General features: G+C 39.8%; 1 protein-coding gene across 2 annotated transcripts in view; it reads right to left on the bottom strand.

Annotated features, from left to right (window-relative positions):
* LOC119557389 (patj homolog) overlaps nt 1-26,070 on the bottom strand; it is a 31,613-nt gene extending 5,543 nt beyond the window's left edge. Inside the window, exons 1-3 of one of the 2 annotated variants that reach the window (XM_037870143.1) lie at nt 25,857-26,070; nt 18,412-20,613; nt 17,416-18,360 (exon numbers count right to left, since the gene is read on the bottom strand). In XM_037870143.1, the coding sequence (XP_037726071.1) occupies nt 17,525-18,360; nt 18,412-20,236 (2,661 nt within the window). In that variant the 5' untranslated portion in view covers nt 20,237-20,613; nt 25,857-26,070 and the 3' untranslated portion in view covers nt 17,416-17,524. Of the gene's footprint in view, nt 1-17,415; nt 20,614-25,856 lie in introns of both variants that reach the window. The other variant, XM_037870137.1, reaches the window with a different exon arrangement.
* Nucleotides 26,071-26,892: the final 822 nt, after the last annotated feature.

The raw sequence follows: 26,892 nt of genomic DNA, 5'->3' as shown, positions 1-26,892 counted from the left end.
GATAACCTAAGTATATTGCACAAATTGCTCGCAATTATATTTAATAGCTCGCTCAAGTGGGCTCCATAAACGAAGAACGAGCGGCCGTTAAAGCTTCGAGTTTGAAAAAAATAAGGGATGGTTTCCATTCCATGCCGTTTCCATGCTCAGAGGCAAAAGCAATTTATCAAAAATCGGTCAAGAACACTTGGGAAACGGAAATGGGAAACGCGTGACCTTTTGCCATACAAAAACTGACTTCAGCTGTGTGGTTGCCATTGAGAAATAATTGCAAGTGCACTTTGTATAAGCTTCAAATGATAATGGTTTCGATTTCAGAAAAAACAGAGTTTGTCCTTGGAGACAACTCTTTTTTCCAAGAAGGCAAAACCACTCTGTTAAAAGGGTCAATTATTTGATATGCACAAAGGTCAAAGGAAAACTTTGAAATTTATTTGAATTGCTTTAAATTTAGGTATGCTTATTTATCAAATAAATATTAGATTTTTATCAAGTTTTACTTATATGAAAAGTAATACATATAATGTTTTCAGTTTGTTAATGATGATTCTTAAATGTCTTTGAATAATAAGATACAAAATAAAATGTTGGTCATTTTTTGTAGTATCTAAAAAATAATTTCTTGACCAATTCGTTTTAAGTTCAGGGAGCTATAGCTCAACAGCTGGTACCTCTCGATAAAAAGTAGTAGGTCAGGCATACAGTATAATAAATGAAGCACATGTCCAATCACTTGTGCCATTTTGTTCGCCAATCAAAGTTTTCAGAGCGCTTGAAAAGGGAACTAAAACAAAAAGACTGAAAAGTTGCTGAACTTTCTGCAGGCCAACTTATCGACGGTCTCCGGGCCACAAAACAATCAAAGCGGCCCCAGTTAACAAAAAGGGGAAGTGGAAGTGGAAGTGGGCGTGGCACACATCCGAGGGTAAACAATAAACTTCAATTATGAATATTTCAACAACTGTGGGGGACGGCAAAGTGCAGGCGAAAGAGTTGAAACATGCTCAAGGTGCGACAGCAGCAGGAAAAGGACAAACTTTGGGCAAACTCTCCGTGGGAAAGTTGGGCGGAAGGTGAGGAGAGGACAGGTCAGGGGCATTGACTTTGATCTTGGTCCCACGGCTTTGTTTGCCACTCGAAGGCAAATAGTAGAGGGGACAAATTAAACAAACAGCACTTCGGGAGTTCAAGGCAATTAAATTGGATTTGCGCCTGGCTTAATGGCCATAATAATACGACGGGCCTGGCTAATTAATAATTCAATTAAACTTGCCGTCCCGTACCATAAAAGTATTAATTGCTGTCCACAAATCTGGCTTACGTCGATCCCTCAAGTGGCCAATAACCCACCGAGCACCAGGAACCCACTCAGAAACCCAACCGTCAAACTTCCATTCCCGAAGTGTTGGCTTGTTGCTTCCGGTGGCAGCTCGAAAAACCAATTGCACCTCCACCTCCTCTTTCTCCTCCTCCGAGGAACTGGGTTCCGAGATTGGATTGGGCGATAATATAAAATGAGCCGTGCCCCATCCCCATCCCAACCCCCCAAGTAGCCGTAATGCGATGCTCGGGCAAAAAGGCGACGCTTCCGCTTCCCGTTGGACAACTTCCGGTGGCAGCAGTTTGGCGCCCTGTCATATTGACAGCCTCCACACGGTCTTATTAATATTGAAGTAACGTGTCACGGCTGTGTGTGTGTGTATGTATGTTTGGCCTCCCAATGGCCGCATAAAATGCTTTGGCAATATGGAAGTGGCACTGTCTTTAACTGTACTGAACAAAACTAGTTAACAGGGATTTTTACTTAACTTAATGGGCAGTTAGAAAAAAGGAATTCCTTTTTATGTGTTACATCCATTTCATTGGACACTCTATTGCCAAAATGAAGTATTCATATTTTATAAATATTTTGAAGTTGTTTATTTTTGTAGCTGTTCATCTTTATAAGGTATAGGGGTTTTTTCGTTAAAAAAATAGTTTTAATGCGAAAGTCCTTGTTATCCGTCCATCCAAAATATTTTGAAATGGTTTTTTATGGGTTGCCCGTATTTTTCTGTTAAAAAAAACCCTTTTATAAGGGATATCAATTTTTTTTAGCACTTCAATGTCGAAACTTGATATATATTTCTGCAAAATATTTTTATGAATTTTTTGTAACTGTTATTAGCTTCAAAAGCAAGTTTTTTTGTAACTGTGTGAAAAGCGTGATAAACATCCGGTGATGGTGAGGGAAAAAAGACAGAGAGCCCAAATTGTATTGCAATAAAATGATTTATTTGGCCATATTTCCATTCGCCGACCAGGGAGCCACAGAGACTCAAACTAAAAGTGGCCGTAGAGCCACTGACATGCTGAAATATGCCATTGTCTTGTGGCACGCGTCAAGGACAGGAATCCCGGATTCTCTGTGCGATGGCTCCCATAAAAATGTAATAATTCCATTGCTGAAAAGGACAGCCTAGACCTGGCATGTGGAGTGTGTTGATAAGTCCGCACGGCCGTAGCAACAGATTTCACATCTCCCTCGGACTGGTTATGTCATCCGCCTTCGTTTTATTGCAGCCGCAACTTTTATTAAATCGCCATGAGGAACCACCGAAGGAGCACTAAAAGGGAGAAGAGAAAAAATTCATTTTTGGACTGGCCCCTAAAGGTCCAAAAAAATAAAAAGGAGTGAAACCTTATCTGCAAATGTCGTTTGCCTTCCTGTCTTCATTCCCTTAACGATCCGAGCGAAGGATTTGGGGGAAAAAGAGTGAAGAAAAGGATTCACTTTGGCCTGTCTTTAATGGCCTTAAAATAGCCTGCCATGAATGCCATTTGCCGGGTTTATCAACGGCAATTGAGCCAAGCCAAGCCATTGACGTAGATAAATTTAATTTACCTTCTATTTGGCTTGCGAATTTATTTATATGCTGATTTTGAAAACGAATTTGCTTGATGGAACAATAACAACGAGTCCTGTGTAGCCTATCAAAGGCCAAATTGAGTTAAGTCGGCATAAAAGCAAGCCAACTGCCAAGGGAGTTTGATTCGCTTTGACAGGTCACGGTGACGTATGCGCAACGTATCACGTATCCGACATGTCAGCCGAATATGCGTTTGCCCGATTCTCGCAGATTCGATTTAAGCACGCCCCATCAATGCCATCCAAATAGTTTTCTTTGATTACTTAACGGCATTTGCATAATGTTAGCCCATTGAATTTACATTTCATTATTTTGCAAATCATTTTGCAATCAGCTTTTAAAAGAAAAAACTTGGAATTTAATCCCCTTTTTAAAATAATAATAACTTTGCATATTGAATTAAAATAACTAAGCATTTAATTAAAAATGTAGTTGAATAGAAAAACAAAAAGCAATATAAATTATGGAACAGTGTGAAAGACAATTGAAAGGCAATCGTTTAATCAATTTGTTGACCAGAATTAGGCCATAGAAAAACAGTACTTTTTCCATAATTAATTAATGGGCAGGCAGCAGGAAAATGCCAAGGTTTGATACTCTACAAAGGGAAAGGTAGTTAAATGGCATTTTAATTACAAAATGAAACGAACAGACCGTCAAGGCCTTCGATATTCGACTGTCAGCCAGGGATATGCCCCATTTTGTTGCCTTTGTGATTATTATTATTGTTCTTGTTGGCACGGCGTTGTTACAAATGGTCGAGCTATAAATTGCCAGAGCCATAGTGTCCATCATGTTGAAATGCTTGAATTTTTCATTGCTTGCATTTCAATTTCATGGCCAGCCATTAAAATTGACAGCCCACCCACAAACACACTTACACAAAGGACGCCACAATGTGTGGGAGGAAAAATAGAATGGTAAAAAAGGGGGCCAACAAGAATAACCAAAAAGTCGTGTCTTCAAGCCCCCAAAGCATTTGTCGCCAAAAATAATATTTTGAAGTTCTTCATTTTTTATGGGCCTACTATTTTTGACTACAAATTTAACAACACATAAGGTTATATCTATATATAAGTGCCTTTACTTTGAACTTCGCCTAATAAAATAAAAACAAGGTACACATCCTATTAAGCAAAAGAAAAATAAAAATTTTTGATCAGAAAGACAGTCGTAAAATAAAAAACTGAAAAACTAATTCCCTAAAGCCTTTTGAAACCCGCTATTCTTTATTTATCGTTTTCTTTCCTTTTACCCGTTGTCAATTTAACTGTTCTCAATTTTTTGCATGCGCATTTGTTAGTCTGTTGTAGTTTTTCAGTTTTTCCGATTGCTTTTTTTCGCTTTTCCCTTATTTTCTCAGCTCGTTTTGTGCAGGAATTTCCCTAAGTTCCTTTTTTCTCCGCCATCGCCTTAAAAGCATGTTGCATAATTTACGGGCTGTGAACTGCGAGGAATGAAAGGGGCGTATCAGCTGATTTGCTTTTGGCCTGGCCTTTACTTTTTTATTTCAGTGCAGCATTCGGTGCTTGGCCCCCAAAAGTGTGCTACACACACATTAAAATGCTTCTTTGCATTTGAGATTTGTGGCTGCAACAGCTGCTGCCACAGTGGCAGGCTTTTCAGATTTTGGCCAAATCATCATTTAGAGTCAAACTGGGCCTGAATGCGACTAATGTCAGTGGGAATTATGAATGCATAATTCACTGGGAAACGGCGAGGATTATAGAGAATTTTCAAAAAAACTAAACATAAATATAACACTGGGAAATACTTTAATGGATAACTTTTAAAGTGCTTTGGGCTTGAATGTTTTTTTCAATTTAGAAATCCTTAAATTTGACGATTTTAAAAAAATTCTATTCATGCACTGCCATTACTTAGCAATAAAAATAACTTTTTAATGTTTTTTTAACACAGAAATGGTAGAGACTTAAGTTTTCTTCTCAGTGCAGTCTGACAATCTCACAATAACCGAGTGTCCATCTGTTACGGTGATTGATTTATCGCTCGATTGAAACATTTGATCTGCATGCGCTTGACAATCGTTTGATTTACGCCAGTGCAAACATGGGCTAATCGGCCTCCAGCCATCAAATGTGTCAAGTCAACACTGACCCACAAAAGCCAATGGCTTTGCGATTAACCCTCCACTGCCCCACCATCCACCGGGGAATTCTTTGCCCTCCACCAAGTCGTCGGTGTGATGGCAACATTAAATTTATGCTCGCTAAACTTTATAATTAATTACATTCGCATAATAAACGAACTTAAATATGAAAATGAAGTGCAAATACAGGCAGCACAATCAGTTGACAAGGGGGGTGGATTAAATTGAGGGGGCTTGAGGGAGCTTGAGGGAAAATCAAGGGGCATGGAAAATGGCTGGTGTACCCAGCGTCGTTTATGCATAAAACAGACAAGCCACAGAACAAGCAAAATGGTGCGACAATTTAATGCCGCGTACATGAAATTAATTTGCACAAAATCAATTTCAATTTACATTCAATTTGGCAGGCAAAAATGTGTCAAAATAAGCCGGAAAAACTAAGGAAAATCGAAAAGAGTGGGTAAACAAAGGCCCCTGATTTCTGACGTCGTGTCATTGTGGTTCTGAATTTTCCATCAGGGGTGAGAATAAGTGCTAAGTACAAAATGATGAAACATCAAATTTGCATTTAGCTAAATACTGATGTGTTAGGCCAGCGATTAGTTAGTGAGGGAAATAATTACTGAATGATGTGGTGGAATAAATAAAAGTTCTTGCTTACACGTAATTCATTTTTCATGTAATGGAAAAAAGGTGTTCTTTTTCGTCCACGTTGTTGGATGCTCTTCTCTTCTTTTACTTATAGTGCTAGAAACGTATTTATTTTTTAAATAAGTAAGAGTTTTGAAAAAACATTATCCCATGTTTTATAAAGAAAACAGGAAAAATTTCCCTAAGACTTACGGAATAAAAAGATGTGAATGAAATTTTTCAAAGCTTGTAAGATAAATTCTAACTGGTTGACTTAGGCCTAGTGAAGTTCTTAAATTCTATAAAAACAGATAATCTGATAATCTGTTCTTATTTACGAGAGTCAAAATTTTAACCCATTTTCATGTTAGATTTTTCCGTATTTCAAATGTGTTTCAGAATGGGATCCCAAAACTGAACTTCTAGATTCCATAACTTGAGTTATGGTATTCCGATTCGGACGTGGGATACCTCTATAAGTTTGAATTTAAATTCTCTAATGATATACATTAAAAGTGTTCTTACTTACGAGGGCCAAAATTTTAACCCATTTTCATGTTCGATTTTTCCGTATTTCAAATGGGTTTCAGAATGGGATCCCAAAACTGAACTTCTAGATTCCATAACTTGAGTTATTGGATCCCGATTTAGTCCTGGGATACCTCTATGAGTTTGTACTTAAATTCTCTAATGATATACATTAAAAGTGTTCTTACTTACGAGGGTCAAAATTTTAACCCATTTTCATGGTCCATTTTTCCGTATTTCAAATGTGTTTCAGAATGGGATCCCAAAACTGAACTTCTATATTCTATAACTTGAGTTATTGGATCCCGATTTAGACGTGGGATACCTCTATGAGTTTGTATTTAAAATCTTTAATGATATACATTAAAAGTGTTCTTATTTACGAGGGTCAAAATTTTAACCCATTTTCATGTTCTATTTTTCCGTATTTCGAATGGGTTTCAGAATGGGATCCCAAAACTGGTCTTTTTGGTTCCATATCTTTAGTAATTGGATCCCGTTTTATAAAATTGATACCTCTATGAATTTGTGGTTGAGTTTTCTAATAGTCTACATTAACATTTATCTCTTAATCGGGAGTCAAAATTTTAGCCCATTTTTTCCGAACTTGGGTTCTTAAACGAGGACAAAGTTGCCGAGTCCAATGCTGGTTTATTTATATAACCTTAACAGGCAATGGATTGATTTCCGTTAAAATCTATTTAAGCGTGGCTTTATTTCCAGGGCATATTATGCACACAATTTTGGGTGTGTTTGGTGTGCGGTGTATGGTTTACACCAACAAGTAATAGAATCCATGGCAGGATAATGTGAACATGAGCAGCGGCTCCAAGGAGCAAACACACACACACAGATATGCTAGATTGCATGGCTTAGTTGTGTGGCATGTTTGGCTTTAACCTTCTCCTCACTCTACCACTTACCCCCTCCCGCTTTCAGCCAGATAGTATCATCATCAATCAGGACCAAAACAGATCCGATATGCATGTTGTGTTCGCAAACGATTCTCCTGGGCAGCCCAATTGGTAGGCACAAATCAAAAGGATTTACTCCCGGGAACCGGGACATTCAAGTATATATTATCCATATTTTATACATATTTGATCAAGCACAGTTCACAGGGGAACATACTCGTAATTTATGAGCAAACTTAATTAGATTGAAGTTGCTGATTTAGTAAGTTGCAGGGATAACACGTGTTATTAAGTTGCAAATTTATTTATTTAAAATGGGAACTTGTTATAGGAAAAATGTGCAAGAAAATTGAATTATAATCAGTTGAGTAAATACAAAATAATTAAATATTCTGCAACGAAAAAACAAAATCATCTATGTTTTGGGTACACTCCATATTTATCAAAATCGTTATCTGTGTCAACTCGTAATTATCTAAATAATTCAAGTGCTGAGCAAACACAGATTTTCATTCTGATAATCTGAAGCGCAAATAGTTAAATAAATGCATAATTGAGCACTTAAAATGGCGAGCATTCATGGCAAGTCTCAAAGTGGACAGAAAACTTCTCAGATATCGTGTGTGTGCACTTCAAAATGTCATTGCCTGCTTTTAGGCTGCAAAACTGGGTGAAGCGGAAAAACAAAGGCGTAGGGAAAAGCCAAGGGAAATGCCAGGGGGACGGAAGGGCAAGGGGAAATCGCCTCGGGGCCAAGCCTATGCAAATGTGATCCGAGAGCGAGCTCATGGTAATTGAATCACGCTGCGAGTTGTAAGCGAGTTGTAATGCATTTCCCCAGTTTCCTCCGCCCCAAAAATTTCCCAAAAGCCCCCCAGGCTAGCCATTAGAAAAGTGCACGAGTGGGTGGTTGGGTGGTGGGTGGTGGTGAAGGTTGGGTGGCTGTATTCGTGTTTGACAAACGGCATTTCAATGCTTTCAACGCACACGCAAACTAACAAACAAACAAATAGCAAATATCATTACAGCGACTTACACATGCAAAGGCTGGCTGACAACTACAGAAATACATTTGATACATAAACAGCTAAAGTCAATAAAATAATGCTATAAATGACTAACAAAATAAATATTTCAATTTATAATTCCAAAATAAAAACGATTAATTCTAGTCAAAGTTATTTTCCATTTTAGAAAAAATAAACATACATTAAAACAAAAGTTTTTTCTTTAATTTGCTTGTAGTGCATCAAAGTCCATCATATATATATATATATTTTAGGTTCTAAAGATCTTAGAATATAAAGAATATGCTATGTTCTATAGAGGAAACAAACAAATAAATTTATAAAAGATCTACTCAGAAGATTAAGATTGCACAGTTTTTTTGGGTACAATCTAATTTCGAAAATTTAGTGCTATTATTTTGAAGGCTTCTGTATACATGAACGCTGAAAAGGATATGAAAGCCGGCAACGACAACGAGCATACATAAAAGATGAAGAAAAATTGCATATAAATACGGAAAACACTTGCAGGGGCGTGGGCAACGGAAGGGGCGGTGATGGAAAGGATAGTAAGGATGGTTAGGATGGTTAGGAGATGAGAGAGCTGCTTGCGATTGTCAAGTGGTTGTTCGGATAGGAGGCGAAGACAAGCGCTCTACCGCCGATTGAACTTGCCTTGACGTATACGTAATTTATGCATCTGTATACGTACAGTGGAGCCTCTATAACTCTAAGCACCATCTGCTTTGCAAAGTATTGATTATTATTTAATGATTATTTTACAGAAATTAATTTTACTACCTTCATACTGTTTTAATTCATATACTACCGGTAAAATGAGCTTTCAGAAAACATCCATTAAAGGAAAATCTATGGGTACTTTATTTTTAAATTTCCAAGTTATTGTAATACTGAAATGTAAATATATTTTATTATTAATATGAAATATGAAATATTTAAAGTTCTTATTCCTTAGATCATTTAAAGTTACACGCTGTTGAAAAAAGTTTCAGTTAAAGAAGTTAGACTGTGCAAGGGCGTACCTATGTAATATACATGCGACTATATCTGAATAAAGTATGCATAATCGCATACATACCACGCACATATATCATCTTGGCTTCCCCCATACATCTTCATTCAATATACAGTCCGTTATGTCAAAAGCATTTTCGCGTTGACGCCAACAACAATAGCTGTGAAATAGCATTAAAAAAGGCGACAGGGAGTGAAAAGTAGGGTGGAAGTTGAACTCAGGATGGATGGCGACAACATCAACACGTACTAAACCGGAATATCACTTAACCCCTTGCAAAAAGACAAAACTAATTCTAATAAAAGGGTAACAAAATACAAGGAAGTAAAAATGTTCCAGTTAAAACTTCAGATTACTTTACAAGCGTATATATAAAATTATTGGTCGTAAAATAAGTCTTAAAAAGTACAATTTGTTTCTTTAAATTCTTAACCTAATCCTACCAATCCTGACTGGGACTTGAATATTTTTGTTTATCTGGCACCGGGGACTTTTGTATTTCTTCCTTTGGCTTATTCTTGATTATATATTGTTCTATTTTCTTAGCTTGGCCAACTCTCCATCTTATTGTTTTCTCATGACACATTCGTTTTCTTTAAAAGACCAACAAAGGGTTAAGCCTGTGACATTTGGCCGCAGTCTGCATTTAAATTTAAATGTTCTTGCATGTTGTATGTGTATCTTGGCTTAGCCAAAAGCTGCAACCAAAGTCTGTAGAGGATAAAAGATATAGCAGCAACAAGCGACAAGATAAATCTAACAAAATAACCTCAAGAACATTATAAGATCAGAAGATACAGCTTCAGTTGTATCACACGAAAAGTCTTATAAAATTTCTAGCATTTTGTGTTGTATTTATGTTTTTGTGTTGTGTTAAATAAAATTTTTAAATGTCGGCCCATCCTGAAAATATAAAAAGCTGGTTAGGGATTGATTCATTGTGTTTTCCACTGTCCAAAGCAACGAGTACTTCATCTTTGGGTTCATTTTTGGCCAAAACCATGTTTTCCAGTCCAGATCCCCCTTTTGAAATTGGCTGCTGAGCGCTGTAATATCATTGCACATCATTGGTCCATCGTTTGTATTGGCAGTGCGTAAACTTTGAACTGCTGTGCAAACGATGACCCGAAAGGGGGGTGGGGAAAGTGGTTAATGGGCGGAAAACGGGTGCAGTTGTCAGTACATTTGGGCGGTAATCTTGGCATGCACAATGGGCCCTCGATGACGTCGCGTGTGTGTTTGCTTACGGCCTATCTGGCAGCCGCAGTGGCTGGTAACATTTTGGCCTCGCATGCAGCACAAACAACTCGAGGTGGGTTTAAAAAGGGGCATTGTAGAGGGGGGTAGTTAAAAGGGGAGGGGGGTACAGGTAAGCCGGTGCACAGGTGAGCGAGTGTAAAAACAGCCGAGGGCCCGTTTTCGCGGCCCGTTTGCACTGCAATTAAGTGTCTGGCCAAGAACAAATGCACGCAATTTTGCACTTGGTTCACATTTGGCACAAACGACAAACCTAATTAGCCTGAAAGCCAAAATCAACGTTTCAAAATATGCTCACACATTTTGGTGCCCTTTAATGTAGTCAAAAAAAAGAAATCCCTTTTCTGTGAAATTTAAAAAGGGTTTCCAATAACCCCAGCAGTGATATTTTATTCTGAATATCTCTTTTAAATGTTTTAAAATTTTATTATTATACAAAACAACAGAAAAGTTATAGTTTTTTAAAACAACTTATTAATTTTTGATACAATTATATTTATAAAACCTAGATACTTAATCTTGAAATGGTATAAGTATTTAAAACCGACTAAGACATGTATTTTATAAGATATGCTATTGGAAAACGAAAGATACGAAATGTTTTGAAGGTGTTATAATATTTCTGGCCAACCATATCGGCACTTGCTACCTTGCAACCCGCCCCCATAAACATAACCATAACGCAAAAAGACGCACTCAAAATACCCATAAAACACTTACACTCATCAGTACACCCACACCCGCACTCACACTCAAGTTAACTACACACACACACATGCCCTTTTATACACTCACTGTGGAATGGGTGTAATTAAATATGAAAACATATGTTTCCCCTTTGTTTTTTCACAGAGCACCGAACACAAAGTCAGAGAAAAATCAATAAGGACTCCGAGGTCCACGGAATTCGCAATTTATTTACCATATTTATAAAGGGGCCTCCAACGGGGGGCATGGCAACTGCATTCGGCAATTTGTATTTAAGTAAGTTAAGTAAATCAGTTGAAGAGTCAGCGAACGCAAATCGTCAAATATTTATAGGCTGCCAGTTGAGCTCGCTACAAATTTTATGGCAACCCAGGGGCGGAGCTGAAGTTAAGGACATTTTAGGGGGCTATGGAGGTGGTATGGCCTAGTGGCATTGTCAATTATGGGAATTATGAGCAGTGAGTGCGTCAGCGGAATGGCTGTTCAAGCTCATCCACCGCCAACTTTTTGCTCCTTCCCCCACGACTTTTTCCCCTGGCAATTGCGTCAGCAGTTAATTTTTATGTATTTTTAAAGCGCCCCCCTCCGTTCTTTCGGCCTTATTAAGTAGGCCCTGGCATATTAACGGCCATAAGCGACAGGCCAGATAAATATCGCGAGAACGATGAGCACTCGATATGAATTTATGCACTTCACTCGAGTGTTGGGCCCTAAAAAAAGGAAAATAACTTGAGAACAGCCGGTAGATTGAAATAATGAAAGGCCCACAGAAAGCCAGAGACAGCAGATTTTTTGTTCTTCTCGTTATCAGCGTTTATTTGAACCATATGTGGGGGAATGGAAAGAAAAGAGAAATTAGTATTTTTCTTATGACTAAAAACTACCATCTATACATTTTCGAGATTGTCAAAACTTTTTAAAGATTTCTTTAATAAAACATATAGTATGATAAGCATGATTCATTATTCTTTAAACCACCTCAAAATATATTTGACAGTTAAATAATACCCTTACGATTTGGCTACATAAGAACAACATTTCCCTGATCTGAAAAAAACACAGGGTAGCCAGTGAAAAAAATAACTGATGCCAACCTCATTCTCGACGCATTCGAGAGTGCACTGAGTAAACGGGGCGTATGAGTGATGGGGACGCAGAAAGCACGGGATGATGAGCTTGTTGTCGATATGCCAAGATAAAGCCAGCAACTTGTTGTTTTTGTTTTTGTTTTTCATGTTGCCATAGCTGTTGTGATTCTTGCTGTTGCTGCAATGTGTAAGCTTGAAGTTCATGCACAGACAATTACAAAGAGGGTGAACCAAGAGGGCGATGTCGAATGGTATAGGGGGTACTATACATATGAAGTGGGTCTGCGCTTCCTTGCCGCTATCTGTACTGTGCTCTTGCCCCGTTATTGTTCCTCGATTTCACTACCCCGGATCCGGCAGCTGCCTCATCTACACAATTGTTGCATTAAATAAATGTTTTTTGTGCCAGGGCCCGCTTTACGTGCTTACAGTCGAGTGCAGAGAGGGAAATTCAAGACTCTCAACTAGTTCAAGCTATACTTAATATTAATAATTATTTGGAATTTCCAAAATAATGATATTAATAAACATGAGAATTTTGTTTAAGTCTCAGATCAACAGATAGATTAATTTTCGGTCCCAAAATGTTGAAATATGAATACATTTCCTTTATATATCTTCTATAACTTAGCCAAAAATATTCGTGCAATTTAATTACTATAAATTCATTTCCAAGATACATAGTAAATATAAAAAAACATAATATTCTTTAAAAAAAATTGTTAATTTTAATCCCAATTACTCAGGAGCACCAAAAAAAGGAGTACTATTGGACTTCCTTGTGAACATACTTGATTGTTCTTCAGAGTATACTCTTTTTAATTAAATCACAAGTTCTATGTTTATTTATTTTTAAATTAAGACATTGTCAAGAAACTAAGACTGTGACAACCATCCGATATTAATTGTTTTCTGTGCACCAAAGAAGGCATTTCAGCTGAAAAACTGGGAGAGTGCCTTCCAGGCACAGACGTTGATAGATTTCCATGCATGGCCGACACTCCTGGGCGAAGGAAACGGAAATGGAAATGCCAGAGTTGCAGGGATGCAGGCAGGGCTGTGGAAATTTAGAAAGCTGACTCACTCACACACACACACACTGATGTCTGTGTTTGCGGTGTGTGCAATGCGTTTTAATGAGTTTTTTGTTCTGCCGTAATTATTTTTGCAGTCTGTTATACTTGTAAGCGCAAATATCCTTGAAGAGCCGGCAATCAGGCCCAAAGCCATTTTAATAACAAAAAATTCTAAATGCAGGAAATGCAACACTTTCCTTTGGGTCTATTTGTATAAGTAACATGTACCAGATATTTACATACTTGGGAGAATGAATATCACAGCAGTTTTATTTAAATATTTTCATGTACTTATTTATGGAATTTGGTTTTGCAATTCCAGGCTTAACATTATAATCCCTTCTTTGATTTCTTTCGATCAGTGCCTTTCAACATATATTTTCATTGAGTAGTTGGCTTGAGAAAACAAAATGGCCTAATAAATTATAAATTCCTTGGCAGATTTCTTTGGAGGGCTTTTCAAGGAATGGCAATCAGCAAATTGAAACAGAAATGCAAATGCAAGTGCCGTGGAACAAAGGCAAAAGCTACAGCATTAATCGCCCACATATGTTCGCCGGTGGAATTATGATGTTGATATTTCATATTTACATTTGTAAAATTGGAACGCCACAAATGCAAATCGCCCCGCCTTCTGTCAGTCGTTCTTGGGCCATTATTATCAGTGCTGCAGCAAATTGGCAGACTGTCCAACCCAACTGACTTCCCTGCCATTGTTTACATTAATTTGATTTAAAATGCAACGCCAGCGAATCGGGCTTGCTAAGCTGCCAACTGTAAACAATTCATGATTTCGCAATTTCTGGGGCATGACGCCAGTCTCATTAATTAAAATGTTATTGAAGGCCTTCTCTGTGGCAGCCAAGGAAAAATATTGCCTTTTTTCATTCCAAACTTGGCATCATACATATTTTACACTTCCATTGTCTTAATGATTTATGATTTTTTATTTTCCTACATTTTGTACAAAATCAATACAAACATATATGAATTTTGTTAGTTAGCTAGAAGAACGAAGTGGTGTATTTAACATATATCACACTTCCATTCTCTTAATGATTTATGATATTTTATTTTTCTACATTATGTAAAAAATCAAGATTTTATATAATATTTTTGCTTGTTAGCTAGAAGAACGAAGAGGTATATTTAACAGCTCATTAAATCAGAAATACCCCCAAATGGGGTATGATTATCTAAAGTATTTCCATAGCTTGCGGTTTTAGAAAAGTGTTGGAATTTGTAATTACCCCAAGTAAAAGGCATTCTTCAGCATAGCACTATACAACGCTATTCATGGCTAGACTTTTGGTAATAATACCTTTGTAAAATGCCGTTTGTTAAGCTTATTATATTTTGGCTGCGTAAATATTTTGTTCGCCATGGTAAACAAAAGCCAACAACGGAATCCATGTGGTTGTTGTGGGGCTTTTAAATCGCCTATTGTGGGAGAATTATTACCAGGGTATTGGCTCAGCGAGATTTACTTTCCCTTTTTTTCTACAGTTCTCACATAATAATTATATGGTTTGTAGTATTAAATACCTGCCTTTACACGTAATTTCTTATTTCTCATTTAATACGAACAATTTGCTATGGCAGCTATTTATCCGTTTTTACCTCAGGGCAGGCTATTTTTATGCTGTTGTTGCTGCTGTAGTGGCGTTAAATTTTGTTTTCAATTTTCAACACTTTTAATAGCCAATTAATTAAGCGGGCAAACAACAACAAACGACTATCCAGCCAAATATTTACACACACTAGCATAAATATCCGCGGGTACATATAGCTCTATACGGCTACCGTGAGTTATATATACAAAGGTATATATTGAAAAATAATATCCCCGTCGGCTTCTGCACACGTACCAAACATTTTTATAATTGCTGGCCGAGCTTTTATTATTTAACCGCCACTTGCTCGCTTCCCAGAACACATGATTCGCACCTGGAACCTCCCACCATACAACATCCAACTAGTTTGAGGAAAGGAACTTTTCGCTATCGCCACATGCATAAATCATCGGCCAACCTGACTGTGGTCTTGGCCAGGCCAGCAGCCGCATTCGTTTTGCCTTATTATTTATGCTGACCAACTATTGCTAAATAATGATTTTTTAAACAATGCGCCCGGCCAGACAAATTGTAAATTATGAATGCGAGAGCGGCGAGAGAGCCAATTAAGATAATTACTATTTATGAGGTTAACATGAAGGGAAAATGTCGACCCCAGGAGATTAGTGGTAATTTTCAGTTTATCCTTCGTCCAGCAGTGCTTTTGGCTTGTCAAAGTTTCGTATTTATATCTACGCATAAATTGTTTATGCGTGAAGAAGGTCTCCTAAACTGTGCGGATGTGGACCAAACTTGATTTTCCTAAGTGGGTGTGGAGAAAGTTTCGACCCAGCTTCCTTGTAGACACTTTCACACCCCCACTTTCTCATAATTTTAGGTGTTGGGTATTAAAAGTTTTCAGCATATGTCAAACGCCTGGAAATTTTGTCTTTGTTTAATTACAATTTTAATGAATTAAACAAGTTGAGAAGTGTAACTGAGCTTATAACAGGAATTATGGCCGTTAATATTTAAACATGGTAAGAAGTTATTAAAGAGTAAGGGAAAATATGCATACTTACCCCTTATACCTGATATGAGTTTATACAAATGTTTATAATTAATTTAAAAGTTTATTCCTAAATATTTTTTACACACATAAATACTTTATTTTATATTACTATTTTTAAAAACATGGCATAAATCTCGCCAGTAAGCTTAGTAAACCAAAAATAGAAAATAAAGGTCTTCCAAATTATTTATTTAAAGAGATAGCAGCCGCTAAGTTCAAAACGTTGTCATCAAATTAACCACACGTAAAGGTTGTGGTCAATATATCTATATATAGATAGATATGTATATATATTCCAGGGAAAGGTAAAAAGACAGACACCAAGAATTGTGGGCGTATGAGCAATGAAATACTTCAAAAGCATATCAAGCGGTCATCAATTTGACAATGAGCCCATTCACATTAATTCTCTGATTCCTACCCAAAAGGTGGGCGTAACCCTTTTAAGATGACTTTTGGGCGTTACCAGGGGCAACAATTAAAATGGAAATCTCATACATAAGAGCTAACCCTTAATAATAAGTATATCAGGAAATTGACTTGGGGCTCACTGATGTGACAGAACAAATATGTCAGGAGGGTGTCCTTCCCCAAATAAGGTATTCATGAATTCGGAAGTAAGCAAATAAAAATTCTGAAGGGAAATTGGTGCCAGGTGTGTCAGGTGGCAATTTAATAAGAACTCGCTTTCCGGCTGACTCAATGAGTATTCTTTGCATTCATATTGAGTATTGACAACATCTGCGACACCAATCAGTCAAACACCTTCTGGGAAGTATGTTACTAAATCTGTAAAACTTTTGAGCAATATTAAATGTGATTTAAATTGGCTGCTTTTAAATTAATCAAATGCGCGTAGGTTTATCTTCCGCTTAGTGTGTGAAAAAGTGATGTTGTTTAAAGAATATTATAAATGCTTGTGTATAAAACAACATTTACTTGTATATAAAAAACATTGCTGATGGCTATCAATTTTCTAGCACATTTTAGAAATCAATTTCTAAACAAAGCTAAACATTTTTATTGGTTTGAATGATTGAAACTGAACTAGACTGAACTGGAATAATACTATAACATGATTAGAATTTGTTGGATTTATTTGTATTATTTTATAACTTCACTAAGTAAAATACATATTCAAAATATTTCCTACTACCCTTAATTTGTTTGCCCTGTAATTTATAAAATTTTGTTTAATCATTTGGAATAATTATAATAAAAGTAAAATAAATATACTTCGCATGGATACAAAAAAGTTTTTTAAAGTTTCTAGAGATTTTCAAATTTCAGTTTATATACCTAAAGATAATGTTTATACACGGAACCCAATAATCGCTCTGAATTTCAGAATATCGCAGTTAGTTTTCAATTTATCCACAATTTTCTATAGGAGTATATAATTTTTCTAAGTGTATTTTTAAAATTTTTGAAAATACGTAAAGTTAGGGTTTATATTTTTTGGGTGTATATATAGGTAGTATATTTAAGGTTTTCTTAACTACAAATTTGTTGTAAAAGGGTACTCACACAATTCGAACTGCTCCAGTTGCTGTTCCTGCTCCGGTTCCGGTTTCGCTTCCGTTTCCGCTTCCAGTGGCATCTCCGACTCCTGCTGGCCGTCGGGGAGGGGCTGCCACTATGTGCTGGCCGAATCGCCGAGCGGCGAGGCTATGTTGCTGTTGCTGTTGCTGTCCGAGGCGGATAGGGGTCGGCAGATGCCCAGCCGCGTGAGTCCCGGCGGCATGCCCTTCAGGATGGACACCGCCTCGTCCAGCTCGAGGCCTTGGAGCAGCCGGTCGCCGACGCTCATCAGCCGATCCCCGGGATATATCTCATTGGTTGCCTCCGCAGCACCACCGCGTATCAGGCCGCGAATCACGATCACACTGCCCTCCGAGTCGAGAGGATCCTGGTAGTCCAGTATGGAGAAACCGAATCCCTGTTCCGTTTTCTCGATATCCACGGCGGTCACTTCGCAGCTCCACAGAGCCAAGCCGGAAACATTCTCTAGGGACTTGGAGCGAACTCCTCCAGCTCCATTCCCACCTGCTCCTCCTCCCGATCCTCCAGCTGCTCCTGCATCCGTTAAAGTCGCCGTGCTGGACGTGTACAGCGAACTCTCCGATTGTGCCTTGCTGAGCAGATTCTGGAGACTCTGGTGGCCACCGGGCAAAAGGCTGCGGGTTTCAAAGGCTTCCGGATTTTGCGAGGTATTTATGACCGACGGAACGCGAGTGCCACGGGCACAGACCAACTTAACCCTGGCGGGCAACTCCTTAAGGATCTTAACCACATCGATATGCCGCAATCCCTGGAGCTTGTGCTCGTTGACCTGGAGGAGCTCATCCCCCGGCCGCAGAATGCCCTGCCTTCCCACAGGCCCGTCGGCCAGAATGGAGCGTATATAGTGATGCGGACGCTTCTCAATGCCGCACTCCACGTCCACGGTGCCTTCGAGGCTGATCCCTAGACCTGAAAGTTTATTTATTTCGGCAACTATTATTTCACTGTCGGGAAACTCACTTTTCCAGGCCACGCGCAGCGAGGCGGCTGTCGGGCTGGCCGCCTTCACAGGTGCCTCATTCGTGGGCGTGCGCAGCTGGCCAGGATCGGGATCTGGATCGGCGTCCAGATCCTCTAGGCCATCTTTCAACCTCTCCGACTCTGGCTTGGACAACTTGCGGGCTTTTGCCATCTCCGTTTTCGTTTCCGGCTCCTCATTCTGAGGACCCTGCTCATCGGTGTCATTGCCACTGTCATCGGCCAGGATTAGGCTCCTGCCATTCGTTAAAGGAGCTATGGGACTGATCTTGGGCTTGGTCATGCCCCCTCCTCCGCCACTGTGATCACTGCGGTCCAGCACGTGCGACATGTTCGACTCCACGGTGTCCCGGGAGGGCAGCTCCATGATGCCGTCATCATCGGCCACATCCTCCCCATCGACAGCCTCATCGCCCTCCGTGGCTATGGAATCGGCATCCAGCGACTTGGGTGGCAGCCAACTCAGCGTGGCTATCGATGGGGAGCCAGGCATAGATAGTTGCGACTCCTGATCCTGATCCTTCTCTTGATTTCTATCCAAACCAGAGGGGGCGGAGCTGCCCTTAATCTCCGTGAGGGCCACCTGCAGGTGCTCATACTTCCTGCCTCTGAGGAATCTCTCCAGCGTGAGATGGACTTCGATGTCGGTGTTCCTTAGCAGCTCCACCGCCTGGTGGTTGGTCACCCCCGACAGGGATCTCCCGTCCACGGCCACAATGCGATCGTTGATCTGGATCTGACCACTGGTCTCCGCGGCACTGCCTTCGATGATGCTCTTCACGAAAATCCCCGACAGATCCTCCTCCTCGCAAACATAGCCGGCCACCGTGATGCCGAGGCCATAGACATTCTTGTGCAGCTCCACCACGTACGTTTCCGTTTCCGGGGAGTCCATGTAGGAGTCGGGCGAACCGGAACCGGAAGCGGAACCCGAACCGGAGCTACCACCATCTTCGTTGGCCAACAGCTTCTTCCGCTTGCTGTCGGCTATCACAGTCTCTATGTGCTGGTGATTCTGATCCTGCACAGATCGCCATTGGGCCTCCAGGGGCAGCATCTGCAGGGCGGGTCGTGGCGGTGGCGATAGTATCGAGAAGGGCACTATATCCAGATCCAGACGCGGACAAGGTCGTTGGCCTGGAGCGCTGGAGTCCGTGAGCAGTGAGTTGCCACCGCCCGGTATTGGAGGCAGTGGGAAGTCGGCCAGGTCGCCCAGTTCACTCAGTTGCAGTGGGGCCACCTGAGGCACCTGAGGCCGGGGCTCCACGGCGGACAGTTCCGAGCCCTCCGCCGGACCGCCGCGCACCAGTCCCACCAAACTGGCCACGTCCAGGACATCGCCACCGGTGGAGCCCGCCGCTGCAGCCGCAGCGGCTGCCGCAGCAGCAGCAGCAGCAGCGGCGGCGGCGGCTGTTGCAAAACTCGGATTCTGGAAGAGATGACGCGACAGTTCTTCCGGGTCGGAGAGGAGCTTAGTTGGTATAATCGGCGCCTGACAGGCCAGCGTTTGGTAATCGATGGCCGTCGGCTCCACCGGCCGCGCCACTATCAGACGCACCTGAGCTCCGGTCTGACGAAGAACTGTTGCCACCTGCTCCGAGCTGAAGCCCCGCAGATTGACCTCACCGATCTGCAGCAGATGGTCGCCCAGCTGCAGCCGCCCATCCCGTTCGGCCACGCCCCCTGGGGTGAGGGCCTTGATCACCACACCGGTACTGCGACCGCCCACGAGGATGAAGCCCAGGCCGTTGCCATCGTTGATCAGATCGATAACCTCGACCTGCGACCACTCGGTGCTGAGAACCATCTTTTCCCCCAGCGAATCCTGATGATTCCGATGACCTCCTCCCTTTCTTTGTTGTTCGTTTATTATTTAATGTTGCTGACGATAGTTGTTGTTGCTGTTCTTCTTGTTGGGTTGTGTTTTTTTTTGCTAACATGTCGCAATGTCCGAAATTTAGCGGTGGTGCTGTTGGCAATTGTTTATAGTCGTTGTTGCTCCCGCTCCTCTTGCGTCAAATGGAACCACCGTGATAAATTTTATGGCTGCCGAAGCAGTTGATTTTGCTGTTGTTATTGCTATCGCATCGAGAGTCATTCAACCGACAATTATGGCCCGGGAAGTGTGCTCCTGGCACCGCCGACGCCAGCCGCATCATCCACGACCGCAACAGCACAGCGCACCTGTAATTATGCAGCACACGCACGCACATCAGTTGGGGGAGTGGGCATACGCGGCGGATACGCAATGCGAACGGCAGAAAGGCAGCGAGTGGAATAGGCGGCGTATACGTAACGCAGCGCTGGCGGGAGTGAGTGCGTATGTGGCTACGCGGCGTATACGCAATGCCAGGCGGGGACACAAAAAAAGGGGCTGAGGCGTGTCACGGGCGTGAAGCGAGAATTTAAATTGCTGCCCTGCCAGGCATAACATTCGACGTTCTTTGCCAATACCCTACATTAAGGTTCTTCAACTAAATAATTTGTAATGTTTAGATATTAAAAAGAAAAGAAGTGTCAATAAGGCGGTATAAAAAAATCGAATGGTCCATATTTTCAGTTAGTAGTAGGTTTCAGGCTCTCATTTCAGAGGGCCTTATGAAAGTTTATTTTATTCGAATTTATTGTAAAACAAAATTTAATAGCAAAAGAAATAACGCAAAATTGAAAACAAATGTATTATAAGAATTACTAGTGAAAAAATCCACATTTTTAAATATTTTGTTGTTAATGATGTTCCTTACACCTTTTTCAAGCCAATCCTAGCAGGATGCAATATTATTAGATATGATATGATATATAAGTTCCATTTTGAAAGGTGTTAAAACGTCCAAGAGGTATCTAGGTATATATTAAAATATATTACTAACATATGTAAAAATTTCTTTAAAAATGATTAAAAACACATAATTAAAAAACAAATTAAGGGATTTCCATGGAATAAAAACTTTTTGTTTGTGAATTTGTATTTTTTTTTCAATCCAATCCTTGCAGATTGCATTATTATAAGATATGATATTATATAGAAGTTTCATTTTTTAAGCCTGCTCTTGGTGTATAAATGTTTTCTCAACGTCCCAAAAATCTCTAAGAATAAGACAGATATTTGACTCATATTGGAAAAAGTACTTCACCCTTGCTTATCCTTTTTAATTCGCAAATCCATGCATGTCCCTTCTGCAAGTCCTTTTTTTTATGCCCACATTAATTTTTGAAGAGGTCTGCTAGGGTATGCAAAACTCGATGTTCACTTGAAGTTCCCATTTGTGTGTTGGGTGGCAGTTGTTCCTTTTTTTGCCTGTTTCAGCCTTTTTAATGGCACCTTTTTTGCACGATTTTGTAATTTACATGCACACACACGCACATGGGAAACGAGAAGTTTTTACCTTTACCGCTCACGTGCCACGCATGTTTGGCACCAGTCCTGCTTTCCCCACTTTCTCCTCCCTCTTGGCCAGACCAAAAGGCAGTTCTAATTGGAAAATGCCATGAAAAGAAGAGGAAAGAGGAAAAAACTTGCGACTACTTAGTGCTGCATACTTTGCGGCGCCGTCTTGGCAGTCGAGAAACAATCTGCAATCGAGCGATAAGTTTCGAGCAGCCGCAGCAACTGCCACCAATCACTGACAGCCATATGGCTAATAATAGGGGGAATGTTGGTGAAGGGGGGTTAGAGGGGGCTCCTAAGCTGACTTGAACTTGTTCTGCGGTTTTCGATTTTTCTCCCTTATCCCGAAAAACAATCTCTGGTCAGAAACAAGCAATACAGCTAATTTGGTAGAGGCAAAGAAAATGTTGATTCTATAAAACCCCTCAGCAATAAAGTTCGATGAAAGCAATTAGTCTTTCTCTAGGAAAAATAGTTTAATCATCATAATCATTTTCCTTTTAGTTTCTAACTACAGAAAAATTTTTATATTAAACAAGGTTTTTACTTTATGTATGCGCCTTAAAATAAAAAAAAATATCAATTTAAAGTTATAAAACAATTTTACATTTTCTTGTGGAAAAGATAAATATTTAAAATAATACCACAAAAATTTAAAAAAATTTAGAGTCAAAGGCGATTACTCTTAGTGTTAGAAAAATGTCTTTCATTCAATAAACATACCTAATTGAAAAACATATTATCTTTGGGAGTTATACACTTTTTTAATTTATAAAAAGTCTCTATAAGACTTCAAATTTTTAAACTTCAGGGTGAATTTTTTTTGAGTACAAAAAACAAATAAAATAGTTTAAAATTAAAATGCACAATATTTTTGTAACTAAGTTGATTTTTTCATAAATGAAGCACACAGGTAAGAAATAAGATTTCGTTATATAACAGACTATACTTGTGTTCTTTTTTCAGTTCTACATTTATTTTATAATCAACCATTTATAGTTTCTACACACAGTTGTTACGTCAACTGCCACTTAAAATCATTTATCAAAAATACTTTCCAAGCCGATTCCGTTTGGGGTTCTCCTCCACTTTTTGGAACACTAATGGCCTGCGTAACAACAGCAGGTCGCAAAAGCGTAACCGAAAGCAAATCCTGTTCAGTGGGTTGTCGTTTTAATTGTTGTTCCTGAGTGCCGCTTGCTGGGCGGCTTTGGGTTCTGGATTCTACGTTCTACGTTCTCGGTTCTCTGCTCCCGATTCTCGGTTGTGGGCCCATTGTTGGGCGTATCTGGCAGTGACTGCAGCTGTCAATTAAACGCTGATTGACTTTGCATTCGCTGGACACGGATTGGCACACGATGCGTATGATTAACGCCGCTTGTGCTGCGAACCTGTGTTTCGACCTGTTTCTGCTCCTCCCCCTCCTTACCGCATCTCTTCACTCTTTGCCTCGGATTTGGTCATTTGCAAAAGTACACGGAAAAAAATGACGCAAATATCGATCTTTATAATCGAATTTCTTAAATAAATGATAACTATGTACATATATTTGTCTCTCGTTATATACTTTCTTGACTGCCCTTTATAAATGTATGGTATCTTGAGTTCTGGAAATTTAAATATATGCTCTGACTAATTGAATTTTATTTTAATCTTGTTCTTTATAATTAAAATATAATATATTTGTCTTTGATTTTATATGAAAACCACTCAAAACACTTTATCTGACAAGGGAAAGCTAAAACTAGATGAAAAATCAATTTTTTTAAGCATAGAATAATAGAATTAAGTTGGCGACAACCTATCCTAACTTAAATTGTTCAATTGTTTTTTCCCTGTGCTCTTGTGAGTGTGCTTCATTTAACTTGGTTGCGGTGAACGGGTGTGCTGAAAAGTGGTTTGCGGCAAGGAGGAGCTAAAGCCGACGAGCTTTAGCCGGAGCTGGAGCCGGCGGAGGATCCGGAGAAGGAGGAGCTGGAACAGGAGCAGCAGCAGTTGTTGACGTCCCAAGCCCATTACCCGGAAAAGTAGGCCAAGCGCGTTTGAAGTTGCCACTGCGTTTGTGTGTGAGCTGGCTGCTATTTTTATACGCCTCAAGTAGAGCCAGCGGTTCGTACTCCCCATCTCGCTCATGATAACTCGCTCTGTCTCTGTCTAGCCCCATATATTCCCGTCTCTTTCGGGGCTGTGCCAGTTTTCGGTTTCGTTTCAGTACGCCTTTGGCCACTGTTGCTTCTAACGCACTTCAAACTGCCGCGGCGCTGACCTACTGAGCATTATTAGCCGGCTCCAGCTCACGGCTTGAGTTTTGGCCCAAAGTCCCGACGTCAGTCAGCCGTCGAAAATCGATAAGCAAAAAAATAGAGCGGACACGAGAAAGGTTAAGCCCAGGTCTAAAACGAAGTTATGCATACCCTTGAAGGCTGGATATCAAATTGCTTTGTCATTAAAATTGTTACAACCTAATACCCTAACCTCCAAAGGTTACAAATTTTTCGATCCCTTTGTATTTTCTTTCATTTTGTTTAATAATTGGATTAAAACACACTTCCTTTGATCTAAAGAAGCCATTGTAATTTTGGCCTAAGAAGATAATCCCTTTGGAAGTTTCTAACGTTATTGTTATCTCCTAAATACAAATTTAATAAGACTTGTTTAAAATATTTAAATATTCAAAAGCTACCTTGATTCAAATTGTAAAGTATCTATCTGCACACCAATATTTTCAAAAAAATAAAGTCAACTTAAACCGCTTTAAAAAGGGCAATTTAAATGGACTATTTTATCATATTTCCTTCTCAGTAAACATTCCAGCCCAAACCGCAAAATTGATTTAGCGAGCAAACGCAAAGTTCGCAGAAAAATGTTTGCTTTGTTTGCAATATGGAGGATATATCAATTAAATTTGTTTAAAAAACCTATATTTATACACATGACAGGGTTCCTGTTCGTCATTAACCTTTTTTATAAAATATTCTTAAATGCCCTTTAAAGTAAACATATAAAGCAAATATTTTAAGTAACATTTTAGTACGTTTACTTCATGAAACTGTTTTTTTAGGACTGGTAAAGTCAAAAGTCAAAGGATTCTTTCTAGAAATTTATATAAAAATACTTTAATGATTCCGGAATCAGTCGGGAACATTTTATTAAAGCCTACCTACTCTTTGATTGTTTTCTGAATCTGCTCTATTTATAATAAGGAGGTTTAGGGATTCTTGTGTTTTTATAAATTGCAGTCAAATTGCAGTTTTGAGTCACATTGTCAAGGATTTTGTAATAAATGCATTGTTATTGGACTGCTAAGGAGGTTTTTAGGAAGTCCTTCCAGGGTATTTGTCGTCTTAACGGATGTGTGTCCTTTAAGCCCACTGCCAGGCCAAGCCAAGACATTTTGATGCCGCTGGAGCTCTTGGTCTAGCCGCATTGACTGCGGCTGCTGGTTGGTTGGGTTGTTGGTTCGAGGCTGTAGTTGAAGGTTTCTGGTTGTAGGGTTTGGGTTTTGGGCTTGGTGGCTGTGGCTCTGGCTGCGGCTGTTTGCTGGTGTCGTGTGGCTGCGCCTTTTGACCCACCTAACCGCCCCCTCAACTCCCCCAACCGTCGCAAGCTCTTAGCCAAATTGCTGCAGCCAAAAAAGGGGGGAGAAAGGAATTAGCAGGAGAAAGTGAGCGGGTGAGAGCGAGGGAAAGGAAATAACTTGTAAACTTGCGGCACGCAATTTGCAATTACTTAGGCGACTGTTGCAAAAGGACATTAACGCATGCAAAGGACAAAGGAAGAGCGTCGGCCAAAAAGCAAAAGTTACCCGGAACTATTTGCTATTGATTTAACAACCATAAGGGAAACAACCAAAGGGAATCTGTTTATGCCGCCTGTTTCGGTTATTTAAGCTGGGCAAGATTGCGTATACGCCGTGGGAGCCAAGCACGCTTTTCACGCCGCCTATTTCACTCTAGGATTTTTTGTTCGGGGTTTTATTAAGCCACTCTGCCACCGGTCATTCAGCTGGCCAAGATGGTGTTTTAGCCAGGGTAATTACCCGCACTGGCTGGCCAGTCGATGGGCCAGCAAACGATTTCCGCAACGATTCCGTGGCACTTCATTCACATTCACAATCACAGGCACATGGCACGCTACACACTCGCTTGTTTGCTCTGCCAATTTTCCCCTTTGCGGGCCACAATTTTCTCACACATCTATCACCGTTTTACGCGCGCATTTTCCAGGTCAGCAACACGCCCGCACGCCACGAAGCTTCTTGGCCAAATGAATTGCCCGCTGGCCAACAGCAGCCGCTTCGCTCAAAGTGAGTTAACCCGAAACGGGGGTCCGGCTCTCTACGCCCATGCGCACTGCATGGGCATATGACTCTGAAGAGGATTTTTGAAGGGGGGCCTCATTGGGCTGGGTGATCCGTGCTCCGAGAACCCCGCTCGCAATATTTACAATTTGAAGCTGCCAGGCGGCGGATGTCGACGCCGCTTCGCCTTTCATTCAACTGTCAGATTTCGGGAGAGACACTGAGAGAAATGTCCCGAAAAGAGAGTGGTTGAGCGAGAAAGTGCTGGAGCGCAAGCTCCTTTGCACAGGGGCGTCGGCACAAGAGCTTTGAGGGGATATTTGAATTCAAGATTATTTACAACTTTTCACATTTTAGACAAATGGTATAGGGCTAATAAAACACAAAATGTCCTATACAAGCAAATAAAACTATTATTTCTTAAATGTATGGTATTGTTTTATACCAAAATATAGATACCTTAAATAAAACGACCATATTCATATGTATAATTTAAATCAAATAATTATTAAAAAGTATTACGATATTTAATTGGGACTATATTAAAAAGATAAATATATAAATATTTAATATAGAATTTCAAGATTTTTTTAAAATTAATACACTTTAAGAATTTATGACCTTTTTAATACAATTTTTAATTTTTTATTATTTATATGAGTATCAACATATTTTATTTGTTTGAATTTGGTCCGAAAAAGTATTGAATTCTAATTATAACAAGTTACTATAACTTAAAGCAGTTAAAGTAACTCTGCTAATAAACACCAATTTT

This window comes from Drosophila subpulchrella, chromosome 3R, assembly GCF_014743375.2.
Source record: "Drosophila subpulchrella strain 33 F10 #4 breed RU33 chromosome 3R, RU_Dsub_v1.1 Primary Assembly, whole genome shotgun sequence".
Lineage (NCBI taxonomy): Eukaryota > Metazoa > Arthropoda > Insecta > Diptera > Drosophilidae > Drosophila > Drosophila subpulchrella.
Note: the sequence above shows the minus strand (reverse complement) of the source record. Positions and strands in the feature narration are given on the sequence as shown.